Raw genomic sequence first — 14,981 nt, forward strand, 5'->3', positions numbered from 1 at the left:
CAAAGTCCCAGATCCGACCAGACCAGAGAAGTAAAAAGCAGGCAGAGAGACACTGGAAGCAAGACAGATAGAAAAAAAGTAAAAGTCACAGCTCTTCTGAGGGTTGAGGTCGAAGGTCGAGCTGGACCGGGAGACTTGACTTTATGGATTTGTGTAATTCAGTGCAGATTTCTATCCTCCCCTCCTCCCCTCCCCTGATCGCTCGCTCATCTCCTCCAGTTCACTAAAATGTCTCCTTCCATACAATCTCACATCCTCTCTGTCCCTCCAACAATCTTTGCTTTCCTCCTTTGAAATTTAATTGTGCTATTTGCATAATTCAGTCGTTGCGTTGTTAGTAAGAAAGGAAACTCTTAATTCACACTATTTCCCCGTGCCTTTAATGTACACAACAGACTCTTTATTTGGGGTTTTGATCAAAATAAAAAAATTGGGTGTTCGTTTTGATAATTAAAAAAAAAAAATCACACAAATACAAAAGTAGTTTTTAGTTAAACCATATACTGTTTTTGAGAGTGACTCTGGAGAATAATTAGCAGCTCATTTGACATTTTCCCTCATTTTTCCACTGCCAATGTTATAAGACCTTGTTTTCTTTAAACTGCAGTGACCGACATCTCCTCACAGCCCCCTTTATGGGGACATAAAGTCTGGGTGAAAATACTGTGTTACACCAACCAGGTTTCCCTTAAAACTGATTGAAAAACAAAAAAAACAATCAACCTGAATGTTTACAACAGCTGTAGGTATTCCTCAGTGTTTTGCACTGACATGTCAGCCATGTTTTCATGTAACATGCATTTTGTGAACAGCCTTCTTCACGGCCCCCACCCTCTCAAGGGAATTCCCGTAATGAGAGACGAAAACCAGCTGGACGCAGGTGTTCTGTACAAACCCGATACATTATTCCACGGGGCTCCCCTCTCCCTCTCCGCTCCCTCCCTCCTCCACCTCTTTGTCTACACATCCTCATCCTTCCTTCTCCACCGCCTCCTCCATCTTCATTTACACATCCTCATTAGCTTTCTGTCTCTCCATCTCCTTCGCTCTCCACCTCTGTTTCCACATCCTGCTCCTCTAGCCTCATCTTATTCTGTTTACACTCCTCTCTTCCAGTTCTCCCTCTTCATCTTGATACTGCTCTCCACCTTCTTTGTCTCATCCTTTTCTTCCTTTGCTGCCTTGTTGTCCTTGTTTATCTTTTGCTCCTCATACAACTCTCAAAAATGTCCTCCTCATTCTCCTCTCTGTTATCACCCATCACACATCCCTTTGTGAACTGAACTAATGAGTAAAATGAAATGTTTTCGTGCACATTGTTACCTTTCTCACAAGTGGCTCCGCCGTAGCTGGGGAGACAAAGACACACAAAGGAGTTGATCTCGTCGATGCAGGTTCCTCCATTCTGGCATGGATTAGACTGGCAGTCATCAATGTCTGGAGGCAGAGAAGGGGGGGGGGGGGGAGAGAGAGAGAGAGAGAGAGAGAGGGTGAGCCAGGTTAAGTACAAACACACACATAACACTCTCAGCACTTTCCGTATGGCTACTTTTTAAACTACCTGCCACAGCTCATTACTGAACAAACCTCAGAGAGATCAAACTTTTGGAGAGATTAGAGGTGTTTCTGAAAAAGTTATAATTAAAGCGAATTGATTGAACTTCATCAGTGAGCGGGGTTCGGGATGCACTGAAGCGCATGATGCTAATTGCAATGTGTTTGCAGGACGTGCTGCAGTTCTGCTGTCAAAACTGAGCCGCAAGAGTGAGGGAGAGTATGAAGTGGGGCGTAAGGTAAAGAGAGAGAGAAAGAAAGAGAGAGATTCAGCATCAGCATCAACATCGCCCTCACATAAATGCTAGTAGCTACAAAAACTGTACATAAATCCATTTTAATATGAGCAGTAGTGACCAAAACGATCACCATCACAGTCTGACACCATCCCTTAGATGTAATGCCAAAATCAAGTCTAAATGTTTGCGCACAATGTGCACACTCACATGCAAATGCACGCATATACATTTCATAGAGGTGATGCAGGGGTGAGAGTTCTCATTCAGTTGAAAAATAGTAACTGTATTGCTCTTGCTGATCTAGGCCTGGGGGCAAAATCATTAAAACTGCAACTCGTATCCCACAATCCTCTGCCATCACAACAACTCCCTGGGGGCCTTGGCAAGAGGTCACTAGAGAGGAGTGGAGGGAGTTATAGAGAGGCAAGGCAGGAGAGGGTCCGGAGAGTGAAGAAAGATGAGGGGATAGTGAGATGCTCTAGAAATATGCGAGAAAATATGAAGGAGAGGCGCTGAAAACAATGGTGGGGGGGAGGAAGACAGAGCAGAGGCGATATGATGCTGTGAGTCTGGAAAGTTGGCAAGTTTCAGGGTTGGATTACAGGGGCTTTGCAGGCAGACAGTGTTTGGATGAAACAGCGTGACAGCTTCATTGCTGGTGCCCCACTTTGAGCTGACTGATATCAAAGGCTGAATTTGATGCAGGAGGTAGAGACCCAGCCAGAGATGTCATTTGTAGTCGTTTAGTGTATGGCCGTATATCCATGTATGAGTGTCTCTGTCTGTCTGTCTTGTGATGAGGTGGAAAAATGACAATATAAGAAGAGAACAAAATACAAACAAGGGATAGCAAGAGAGCAAACACATCCCACATCGCCACAGGAAATGATAATAGGTTTTAAGTCTGAAGGCCAAAATTTTAGTGGTAGCAATAGCAAAAGCTTAGTCGGTTTTAAGCTTTAGAAGAGCTCAGATACAGGCCGCTAGAATGAAGCCAGTAATATTTTTGGAATGCAAACGGGTGTTTATAGACTTGGTTAAACTGACTGAAAAGGAAACACTGATTAATAACAATGAACTGCATCAGGTGTTTTGTACCAGCCATTTAAGCTTCTGGCGTCAAGTCACAGAAACTTGTCAGAGAAAATTATACTGCAGGAGCAAAGGTATGATGACATAAAAGCATAAATATTTTTCTCTGCGTTGTGAAAATACAGAGCTTCTCTACTTCTATGTATTTAAAAAACAAACAAACATAAATTCAAGTAACATTTTGCACAGAACATTTGACACTGTATAATTTCTGAATTGCCCTATTTTCAGTGAAGACAACCAATACAGCCTGACTGAACAGAATAATGTGACCCAAAAAAAAAGTGGCATATTAAATTTGAGTACATGAAAAACAGGTCCGTGAATGAACCTCTGTGGTACTCCAGTAATTGAAATAACACTGCATGATGGATGATAGACACAGAACATATCCCTTCTTCTACACTGTGAACCAACAGATGAGCAGGTTGCCAGTACAGCTGTTTTTAAAAAAAGCCTAATGTGAGCCGGCATCTGGCCTCATTAAGCACTGTAGCACTGGGGCAAAGAGTCAAAGAACCTCTTAGATTTTAGGAGCGCAGCGGTCAATAAAGTACAGCTCTGGACATTAGCTATTAGATGAGCCACAGTAGGCTGGTAGACATTATCATCATGAGAGCCAACATAGTGGCACTGCAGACATTGGTGGCTGGTGTAGACTGACCTTCAGCTCGTCATGTTCATGGATGTCTGGAGAAATTCAAGCACAAAGGCAGGTTCAAAAGGCTGGTCAGTACTATAAATATTGACCAAACCAATTCTTATAGTGAAACAATGTTATGCTTCAGGAAAATTGTATCCAAACAGAAACATGAGCAAGTTCTTTCACAACTAAATTTAGGGAGGTCGTACTGGCTAATATATCATTATCAGATTTTTAAAACTCTCAAATATCAATATTGGTATTGGCCTAAAAAAACACACATCTGGGACAATCTGAATACAAGGTCCAACTATTAGCTTTTTCTGTAACTTTCAACAGCGTCTTCATCAGCGGGTGGTGTTTGATCAGTTGTCACTGAGATGTCATTACAGCTGTGATAATTCTTCCTGCTCATATTACCCATTAAAAGATCCCTTCCTAATGTGCTTTTAATGTAAGTGATGGGGGACAAAATCTACAGTCTTTGTTTGTACTAAATTGTATTTAAAAGTTTATCTGAAGCTGAGGTAGTTAAATTAAATGGATATCTTCCGAAGTTAGTCTTTTTAGTATAAAATTCCCTCTTTTTGTTACTATCTTTCCAACGCAGCTCAGCAGGAAAAAAAGAAGGGATTTTGTTCTAAAAAGAGTAACTTTGGAGGATATTAATTTGACAAACTCAGACTGCTGAAGCCTGGTATTATCTTCAAATAAACTTTTGAATACAGTTTTGCACAAAACGAGGTCAGTTACAATGAAAGTGCATTAGGAAGGATCTTTGACAGGTATAAACAGGAGGAAGAAAAATCTGTTTCAATGTTCATATGGACACCTGACTAATGTTTTAAGACTAACTTGAAAAACTGTGAACCTATCCTTCAAGAAACTAAATGGAATGGTAAATGGACTGCATCTATATATAACTTTCTAGTCTTCCGACCACTTAAAGCACTTTTACCCTACATGCCACATTCACCCATTCACACACACATTCATACGCTGATGGCAGAGGCTGCCATGCAAGGTGCCTGCTCATCAGGAGTCTAATCATTCGCACACACATTCACACACCACTGGCGCAGCCTTCGGGAGCAATTTGGAGTTCAGTGTCTTGCCCAAGGACACTTCGACATGCGGACTGGAGGAGCCAGAGATTGAACCTCTGATCTTCCAATTAGTGGACGACCTGCTCTACCTCCTGAGCCACAGCTGACCCAAACTACCATTTCCAACCTCAAGAATAAACATTTTTGTGCTAAATTGCATGAATTTATATAATAACCTTTGAGTACTAGCTCACTCTTCTCCTTAAATGAAATCAGAAATCCCATATGGCCGAGGTAAACACATCGTTCCTCAGTATCCACCAGTGTCCTTCAAACAGAGAGCCAGCGCGCAGCAGGCCTGTCCACTCAAAGTCCACTCTGCCCAACTGGCTTAATGAGAAAACCGTCCAACTGAAGCAGGTGGCAGTGTGCGTGCATGTGTGTATTTGTATTTGTGCATTTGTATGTGTGTATGCGTCCATCACTCTCTGGCTCATTCCCCAGTACAACAATATCAGGCTTGGGCACTGGTATAGTCTCCAGGGAGTCGAGGAGAGCAGTGCTCCACTTATCTGCTGGCAGAGAAACGGATGGAGGGATAAAGTGCCAGCCACTGTGGTAATTGCTGGGTGCAGCTAACACACTAGCGATGCGACCGGCTTTTCTTTGAGCCAGGATTATTAATTTGAATCTGACAGGAGAGGCAGAAAAAGGTGATAATGGTAGAGAGGATACAAATATGAAATTGAGGTTTAAACATGGTTCACCACTGATTTAAAAACATACAGTTTGGGTTGGAATGTTTGATTGCGGGATAAATATGGATCCTGTTCTTTTTGCTTATCCCCGCCTCTCTGTGAGGATAGCTGGTGAGTTTGAGGACGGATGATGGGGGGGGGGAAACAGAGGGAGAAGTATATGGGGGAGGATAGTCAGAGAACAGCCAGACAAAACGGGGGTGGTGTCAGTTGACAGAATATCTGGAGACTTACTGCAGGCATGTGTCGAAACCAGGGTATGAATAATTGAAAAGGGGACGAAGAAAGAGATAAAGACAGAGAGAAAGAAAGAGACAGAGAGCAAACAGAAATCGGGTGGGAGACGGCCTTGGGTCAGCCTTTACCCATTTCCCTTTTGGGATTATTTGTCAGTTCAATAGATCAGATTAAATTCCTATTACCTGTGTACTCGACCAGAGTTTCGTCCATCCCGAGATCAACTCTATCACCCTCCTGTCCTCCCCTCAACACTCTTGTCTTGTCACTGTGACTTTGCCACCTCTCAAGGGTCTTTTTCCTGCTTTACCGCTGTGAGATTTATGCTTTCAATTCTCGCCCCAGCCGGCGCGTTTGCGGGTGTTGAGGCCATATAAAAAGTAAACAGCTCTTCCCACGTTTTTATAAATGAGGCCTCAACCGCAATCAGCAATTTCATGGCTATGAATCCTTGTGGGTTTAGCCAGCAGATAGAGAGAGTCCAACTGAGGGCTTGGAGAGAGGAATTGATATTTCAGCCAAGGACTGGCATGTATTAAAATGGTTCCATGGCATATTATTTGATTGGCTGGTAACTGTGTGATAAAAGGTACGGCATATTTACATGAGAGGGAATGTTCCATACTGTAGCTTTTTTCTGTATTATTAAATAGGAACAGCTTGTTGAAAAGGACGAGCTCTGTCGACTCAACAGAACACTAACTAACACACAGTACAAATTACAGTACACATTAGATAGTCTATTTTTCTCGTGGAGGAGGAGAACATCCTGTGCTCAAATAATAAGGCATGATCTGGACAAGTAATGGCTGATTTTTCATAGCATTTAAAAGGTTTCTTCATCTCTGGATAGAAGAAACTCGGCTTGAATCACATATCAGGCCTCTAAGTGAGTATTAGAGTATCCTGAGAGGTCTATGGCTTAATTAAAAGCCCACATTAGACACAAATGACAACATAAAAGCTTCGCTTGATGGATTTTAAGCTGCTGGTAATTTCTTACAGCGCAGATTTTTCCTTTTGAGGCGTCAGTCGAAGAACGTGAGGTGTGATGAGATTTTGTTTAATCCTAAAAACAGATCGAATCAAAAGTTCTTTACGTGAATGACAATAAGTAAAGATTAATAAATTCAGACATATGCAGATTATAAATTCTACAACTGACAGTTTAAAAGATCTCTGACATGTGTGACACATGATTCTTGCAAAGAAAAAGCAAAAGTTTGTAAAGACACAGGTAAAAATCTCCACACAGAGGGATTAGGAGAGAGACAGAGGAAGCACATGCAACCGTGTGTAATGTTGAACTTTGTCTTTCATTTCTCCTCCAAGGTACAAACTAGCAGCCAAACTGTTGATTCGTGTCCTTTATTTCTAGGCTTATTTCAGGCTATTTAGGTATTTAGGACACTGACATATTAAAAAAACATTATCTAAAAGTGATGGATATCATATTTAGAGTTTTTAAGCTAATAGCTCCTTTGTTGACACCTTTTGCAGGGTAACGAAACACGAGTTTGAGTGTTTGAATAGCTCTTTTCAAATGAAATCAAGGCCATTTTATATTGTGAATATTATAGCATGATACTCAGTCATTGAAATGAGGTCAGAGGTCATAGTAGGGATGCCAGGAGTGATCACATGATGTTACTCATGTTATTTAGTGGCAGAGAGAAAGACTTTTTTAGTTCCCTGATGAAAGCCACAGGCAGAAACGTCTGTATTCAGTCTGCCTTCCTCCTCCTTATTAAAATGAACTGAATACCATCTAACATCCTTTGGTCATCTTTTTGATCGCGAACCAGCGAGTTGTTTTGCAAACGTCTTATTCTTTACTCCAAACACTCATAAATATTCACCCACAACATCAAAATGAAAGGAAATGTCAGACGAGAAGCATTCAAGATATTTTTTACTTGGCATTTGTTAGCTTTGACACAAAAATAGCTACAATTTCCTCTGTGTGAGTCTTAAAGAGGTTCATTCTGAATGTGATTTTTAGTGACTGCTCTTCCTGTGTTTAGGTGTGTTCTGTGTAGCTTGAGTGCAGTGGAAATAGAGTAAAGTTGCCGGCTGCCCATTCAAATGCCAAAACTACTACAAACATCTATTGAGAGGGTCAAGACTGCAGCCATTTGTCTGTCAACCTAATGACTGTTTTAAAGAGCGCTGGGAGCAATGAAATTCAGTACTGCATCTGACTTTTATTTTTTTCTTCTTCTTCTTTTTTTAGAGCTATTTAACATTTGAGGGAAACTTCTGAGGGAGTGTTTCTGTCTCAGGCATAATTGCTTTGGCAAATTGCGAATAACCCTACAAAAAGTGCTTCATTAAGTGAAAAGATGGAGAAGATGGCAGCAATGAAAAAAGTTTAAAGGACAAAAAAAGGGCTATGGTGAGAAAGAAAGACATTAATAAGGAAAACTGGGAAGTTCAGGAAGAATGAAGGACTCCTTGAGAAAGAAATGATTGTAAATGTCTGCTCATTGTGCACACATTTACAATATGGTGTGTTTGTGTGCATGTCTGCACCATAATTGCGTTGATTTATTATGCAAGCACAGGGTGAGCAAAGGACATCTCATTACATGTTGTATGTCATCCATCCACGCCAAACTCGTGCTGGTGGCAGGCACGGGCATTTGAAAGCCAGCCAGTTTGTCCTAACAGAGCCGGAAAAGCACATTTTTCTCTGTGGACTAAATGCCAGCCGAACAGATCAAACAGCACTCTGATCAATTACGCAGAGAACCTTTGAACCAGTAAATGTCACCCGGAGACTTCACATCTGACAGGGTTCTATGGAGGGCGTGAAGGGACAATATTAAAGCACCAGAGGAAGCTACAGGGAAGAAAACACACATTTACGCGAGCACATGCTAACACACTCCTAATCACTTTTCACTCTCTTAGACACACATCCGTACCGAAACACACACGCTAACGAAGACCCCGGGTGCCAATCTGCCGCCTTATCAACCAACAGCAGTGACAGATATGGTCATCCTTTTTACATTCTCCTAATTGCCTCCAAATCACAGCCGACATTATGTAAAAATAAATTGACATCACATCTTGTAAAATGGAGGCTTTGAAATGGAAATGTTTGTCACACAAAGGTTTTTGCTGAAAGGCTCTTTGTGTTTGTCATCTTTCATTGTGGGGGATCCTGGATGATTGACTTCCTTTAGCTAGCTGAGGGGCATTGACATTTCCATGCCCTTCTACAAAGATGGATACCTTTCTATTGAACCGCCGCTCGTCCAAACAGCGTGCCCACTCAATGGACCATGTTGTGCTGTGTCAATAACTCTAATGTTGGTGTGTGCTGCGTGTGTATGACAGCATTAATGAGAATTAGCATAAAATGATTTTTTTTCCATACTTATGGGGACTGTGAGTACGTGTCAACAGCACAGGAGAGAAAGAGTTTCTAAACCACACTTATTGAATGTTTGTATTCTCGTGTGTGTGTGATAGCACACCGCATCCCAGTGTGTTTAGTGGATATCCACAGCTGCAAGCATAAACTTAATGTATGTGTGTTTTAGTATCTGTGTGAATGCCTGTGTGTGTGTTGCCTGCTTCAAAGAGAAAATAATATAATAATAATAACACATTTTACTTACGGAGTGCTTTTCAGCGTACTCATAGATGCTTTACATAAATGCTCTTGCTTCCCACTTTAACTCTTTAGGGGCAGGAGCATCTTTCTGCATCCACACATTTTGGTCATTTTTGGCAACAATAACTCAAAGTGTAGTTTAAAAAATTGTAATAATACGGCTGTGTCCCCTGAATTCAGACTTATTATGATGTCCTCCTTCATGAGTTTGTCCCTACATTCACAAGAAAGAGAGATACAGCCTGTGAATCCATTAAAATACATGTACAGACATGATTGAAGCAGGGACTGTCAGATCACATTGGTATCACCAGACATCTTGTAGCATCTGAATAATAACACAGGAGTTCTCTGTGTGTAACAGGATTTCTACCCTGCAACAAGATGAATCTGCTCTGCTACCTCAAATAAGACGTTTCAGGTGTTTGAGCAGCCCAGCAGAGATGAGAAAAAGGTTTAAGGTGTTCATTTTAGGCTTGTTAGATTGTAAACCCACAATATTGTGTGCCCTTAAAGGATAGGTGAACATTTTTTGGAGTCTGTCTTAAAAAAATATTCACATGGCAAAACCGGTGATTGCTGAAAAAACTGGTGGCTCCAGTCCAAAAATACATTAGAAAGTTTAGCTGAAGCTGACAGGAGGCGTCAGCAGTGTGAGTTAGTCAAATCAAGTATCAAATGGATAAAACATAGTACAAAATCCTCTCTTAATGTTACTAAAAGACTGTAACTTAGGAATATACCCAGTAGATTTGTCTGACTCAGACTGCTGAAGCCTTATATTAGCTTCACAATACATTTTCACACAATGAGAACTGTGGATTTTGTCCTGCATTTCTTACACTGGAATCACATTAGGAAAAGATCTCTTCACAGCCAGTATGAGCCAGTATGAGGCCTTTTATATGGGAGGTGAAATGTCTCAAGAATCTAAAGCTAGTCTAGTTGACGCTGATTTTCCACTTCTAGATATACAATATAGTCATGTGAGTATTGTTTTAAGACAAAGGGTAGGCAAACCTACAAAGGTAAGAAAGAGGGGGAACATATGTTTCATAAAAAGCACAGGATTACTGCATGTGTTAGTATAGAATTAAGTCAGGGTTATTACATCCCAGTGGGAGGGCTACGTTCCCTCGTGCTCGTCACAGTTTCAAACATACTTGAACATGATTTCAGAACCCGAGTTTAATTCACTTTTCATAAAGAGGCTGTGTAAAGAAAAGAAACCCTACAAAATTACAACAGATAACTTCAACATCATGTTGAATCTCGATACATTGCATTGACAGCTTTTAATGAGCTGATATATCGTTACAAAGTCTGTGTGAACACTGACAACCAGGGACTGACTGTGACAGTCTGCTTCTGTGTGAGTGGGTCAAATGTGGGTCATCTGTGACAGTGATGTTTGATAAAGTATTGTTCACAGCAAAAAAAATTGTATATTTATTTGAACAAAATTTGAGTCAAACATGAGACAGAATGGACAATAATGTAGAGAATGATTAATTAATTACATAAATGTGAAATAACTTTTTAAATGTTTACAAGTATAATTATGTCTGTTTGATCTAATGTGCAATACATACAAGTATCTGTGTATGTACTGTACCTATTTATCTGGTGGCACCTGTGAGTGTGTGTTTGTCTGAATGGACACGCGAGTTGTGTGTCTCTGTGTGTGTGTGTGTCTGTACTAGCAGTATACTGTAGAGTCTCGGGCTTTCAGCTGTGTTTGGGTGCAGGTGGATTACAAAGGGATCAGGATCAGCAGGGAGACGAGGAAACAGACAGACAACACAGCAGCTTTGGTACAGCCGACGGCTCTGTGCTGCTCTCCAGAGACTTCAGTGCAATGCTGATCAACCTATCAGAGAACCCAGCTTCTGGAGAAAAGTTCTTCATCGCTGGGTTTCTGGTGAAAACAGACAAAAACGCCTCATCCGTTTTACTTGGCTAAGATGTTAGGATGAACAGGGATATGTTACCTCACCGCTAGCCCCAGAAGCAATTACATCTTGGAGCTCAGACGATGTACTGAGAGCCGCACGCATGCAGGAAATGATCCAAATTGTCAGAGTTTACCAGATTTTCTTGTGCGTCAAGGGGAAGCGAGCAAAGTGAGCCTAAAACCTGCCTTGTAGACATTTCCAAAAAAAATCACACCACGACATGAAATATAAAAGCAGTAAAGTATTCATCTTAATTCATGTGGTGCAATGTTAACGTGCATGTGTCAAGGCCGTGTGTGCGTGTGTGTGAGTGTATAGATGCGTGTGCCCACAGTATGTTCCAGACAGGTCTTCTCTTTGGTTGACAGCACTGCTGCAACATTCATAACAGCCTGGGAAAATGTAATGAGGTAAAGTGTCACAACATCTCACATCGCTTTGCTAGCCTTCAGTTCTGACAGCCTGACTCTACGCAGTGACGCTATGTGTGTGTGTATGTGTGTGTGTCTACTTACTGGCTCCATCTTCAGTGTCTGTTTATATTTTGTGTGGGAGGGGGCCAGTGGCCAGGAAAAAGCAGCCAGGGACAGAAGAAGCCAAGCAAGCTGCCACAAGTGCCATCAGTATCATAAAGCCTCTCTCTCTATTTCTGTCTGCTCACAGATGGAGAAAGAAAAGAAGTGGAGGACTTTAAAATGAAAGGGAATGCAGAATAGACCCAAAGCAGCATCATATATATATGTTGTAGGTGCAACCTTTAAAAACAAAAAAAATCCTTTCTTTTCTTTCCATTTTTTCTCTTCATTTCTCTCCTACAGCATCTTCCCTGCATTTACTTCCCTTGCATACCTCTTTTTCATTTGTCACTTCCTCCTTCCTCTTTCACCTTCTATTTTCTCTCGCTCCCTCTGGAGATCTCTAAATGGCAAGTTTATCCTCCTTCGCCCTGTGGGTCTTACCAGGCTAATTTCCTTTGAGTCAGGAGGGTTTACAGGTGTCCCTTTAGGGCTTCCGGTGTTAGCAGCGGCAGCGTCCCTCTGGGCTGTGTGGGGTTTGGCCCGTTCCTTGACAACTTTATCTGCCCGAGACACCCGGGGTGTGATCGTTAACACACCTCACATCAGTTTGAAAGAGCTACGCGTCTAACTATTAAAATAGATCGCTTATGCTGTCGTTTTCCGTCCCTCCACCTGCTGTTCCCTCCTTCCTTCTCTCCCTCAGTTCTCCACAGCGCTCCATCTTCCATCTGTCTTTCTTCTTTTTCCACCCTCCCCTCTTTCTTGCTTCCTCCTGTTTTCTCTATACCTCCCTTTCATCCCTCCATCCTCCCTAAACTCTTCCCTTCCCTCCTTGCTTGCTTCCTTCTCTCCTACTCCTCACTTGTGTGAGCGTGCACACTTAAAAAATACAAAAACTCTACTCTTAAAGTAGAGCAGTTCCCCAGAGGGGTGAATGACAGGCTATTCTCTGCCTCCTGTCGCTATTTCTGACATACTTAAAGAGGAAATAGTAGAATGAAATTATCTATTTTTTCCTTCGTCCTGTCAGAATCAATTACTCATTGACAGTGAAATTATATAAGGATGTGTTTCTGAGTGGAGAAAGCTCTTATGTTGAATCTTTAAATCTATTTCTGTTATAGAAAAAGCTCGTGAACCAAACCAATCTCCGGTAAATCTTAAGAAGGAGTTGTTTACTATTTTTCAGCTAATTTTTTTGTTTGACAGTAAGTCACACTCACACCCAGTCAAGGACTTTATCCTCTCAATCATCTTTGCTCTGTCTCCTTCTCTTTCACGCTTTCTTGCTGACATCTCCCTCTTTCTCTTCTCTGCTCTGTCTTGGTCTTGTCTCTTGCTATTTTTTCTACATCTCTGGCCTGCGGCCACGAAGATAAGAAAGAAATCCGTTTTGTACTGTTGGGTTAGGTCACCCCAGTGTGTGTTCATGTCTGTATACGTGTATGTACTGTATGTGTGTGTTTATACATCTGTGAGGATCCATGACCCCTCAACAAGGATAGAAAGATGAGAAATGTCCAGCAGAAATGAGAACATATGACCATTCCCCTGTTCTTAAAAAGGGATATTTTAGGTCTAGGACTTGGTTTATGGTCAGTAAATTATGACTGGGATTATGTTTAGGTTAGGGTTGAACAATTTGAGGAAGATTTCATTTTTCTGACCAATATTATGATAGCCATCATTTTCCAAAAACTAAACTACAGGCCTGTATTTGCAGGTTAGAAAGCAAAATCACAAAATTATCTTGTTTCTACATTAATAGTATCTGACAAAAAAGCGTTTTTGCTTGTTTTGTCGAGATCCTCTCAGGTTTCTTTTTTGGACAGTTTCTTGTCCAGTGTTCTATAGAAAAAAATCACTAATTTAGCTCACATGTATAAAGATACAAGATACAATATTGGTGGTTATTATTATTTGTCAAAATTAATAATATCCATATATAAGAATGGCATTCAAAAGTGTCATATGTATTGCTAAAAGCTGTATACTGGGCCAGTTATTGTAATAATGACAAACCGCTGGCAAGTTTTGACACCTACGGTAGTTTTAACAGCTCTGCACTGTAGCTGCTTGAGCTAACGTTACCTAACATCACAGGCGTACCCCGCCTCTCACCCAGTGTCAGCGGAGATTGGCTCCAGCTCCCCTGTGACCCTCTAGAGGGTAAGTGGTAAAGAAAATGGATAGATGGATGGATGAGTGGCAGGACTGGCTACTTCACAGCTCTGAATCTTTAAGGTCTCGTTTTAGAGCTTTTAAGGTTGTAAACTTAAACGGTATTAACATGCGATTAAAAGTTTAACTGGTAGATTCTGACATTTACACTTGTTAGCTACCAAGCTATCTGCTTGGTAGCTAACACAATCTGTTGGCCTTTTATAAAAAAAAAGGGAAAATACTATTATATACTAATATTATTAACAAGGCAACAGGAGACATTTCTTTTTCACTGTTTTGCCAATTCAAAGAAATTAAAATTAATTAGCTTCAGCTGAGTAAATTTATCAACAACAGATGTAATGATAGCTGGTGAAACAAGCTGTCATGGCTAGTTGTTAAGACAACGTTAACTATGTAACATAAATAGTATTATAAAGTTAGAATTTAAAAAGCAGCTTTTAAAATTTGAAAATTGCACTTTTTCAGATTTTGCAATTTGCAATTTTGATATAAAAACGATTAATCATTCAGTTGTAGTTTAGGTAATTAAAAGGTTACGGGTTATCAAATGAATATAGTTTGTCAAGGACTGCATGTGTTCATATGTTTTTTTTCCCCGTGTGTGCTCTCATATGAATGTAGCCTATGTGATTCATATTCATACTTGATTATATAAGATTGTGTCCCAGTCTGCAGGTGTTTGTGTGTCTATAATTGTGTGTCATCGTGTGAGTGTTTCTGGAATGCTGATAAGGCCCTCCTATGTAAAATCCAGTTCCCTGTCTTCATGGGAAATCAATTTGTCCCGCTTTCTACGTGGCCAGCCTTTATATGCTTCACTTCCTCCTACAGCTGTCACCCAGTGTATACAGAGTCATTGCCTCCGTCTATCCAGCACGACACACACACACACAAGTGCACTCACACGCTGAGTTAAACACGTATCAGCCACATGCTTGCATATTCATCCACTGTACCAGACACTTCAACTGTACCAGACACTTCAGCTGACGAGTAAATTACAAAGAAGAATGGTAAAGTCAACTTGAGGTGGCGAATGTGTGATATGTGTGTGTGTGTGTGTGTGTGTGTGTGTGTGTGCGTGTGTAGGAGAGAGAGAGAATGAAAACCTGATAAAAAGAAAGAGG

General features: G+C 40.9%; 1 protein-coding gene across 5 annotated transcripts in view; it reads right to left on the reverse strand.

The window, feature by feature from the left end:
* ncanb (neurocan b) overlaps positions 1-14,981 on the reverse strand; it is a 179,860-nt gene that overhangs the window by 30,698 nt on the left and 134,181 nt on the right. For all 5 annotated transcript variants that reach the window (XM_042417391.1, XM_042417396.1, XM_042417393.1 and 2 more), the window contains one exon: positions 1,324-1,437. In XM_042417391.1, the coding sequence (XP_042273325.1) occupies positions 1,324-1,437 (114 nt within the window). The remainder of the gene's footprint in view (positions 1-1,323; positions 1,438-14,981) is intronic.

Source organism: Thunnus maccoyii, chromosome 7 (genome assembly GCF_910596095.1).
Source record: "Thunnus maccoyii chromosome 7, fThuMac1.1, whole genome shotgun sequence".
NCBI lineage: Eukaryota > Metazoa > Chordata > Actinopteri > Scombriformes > Scombridae > Thunnus > Thunnus maccoyii.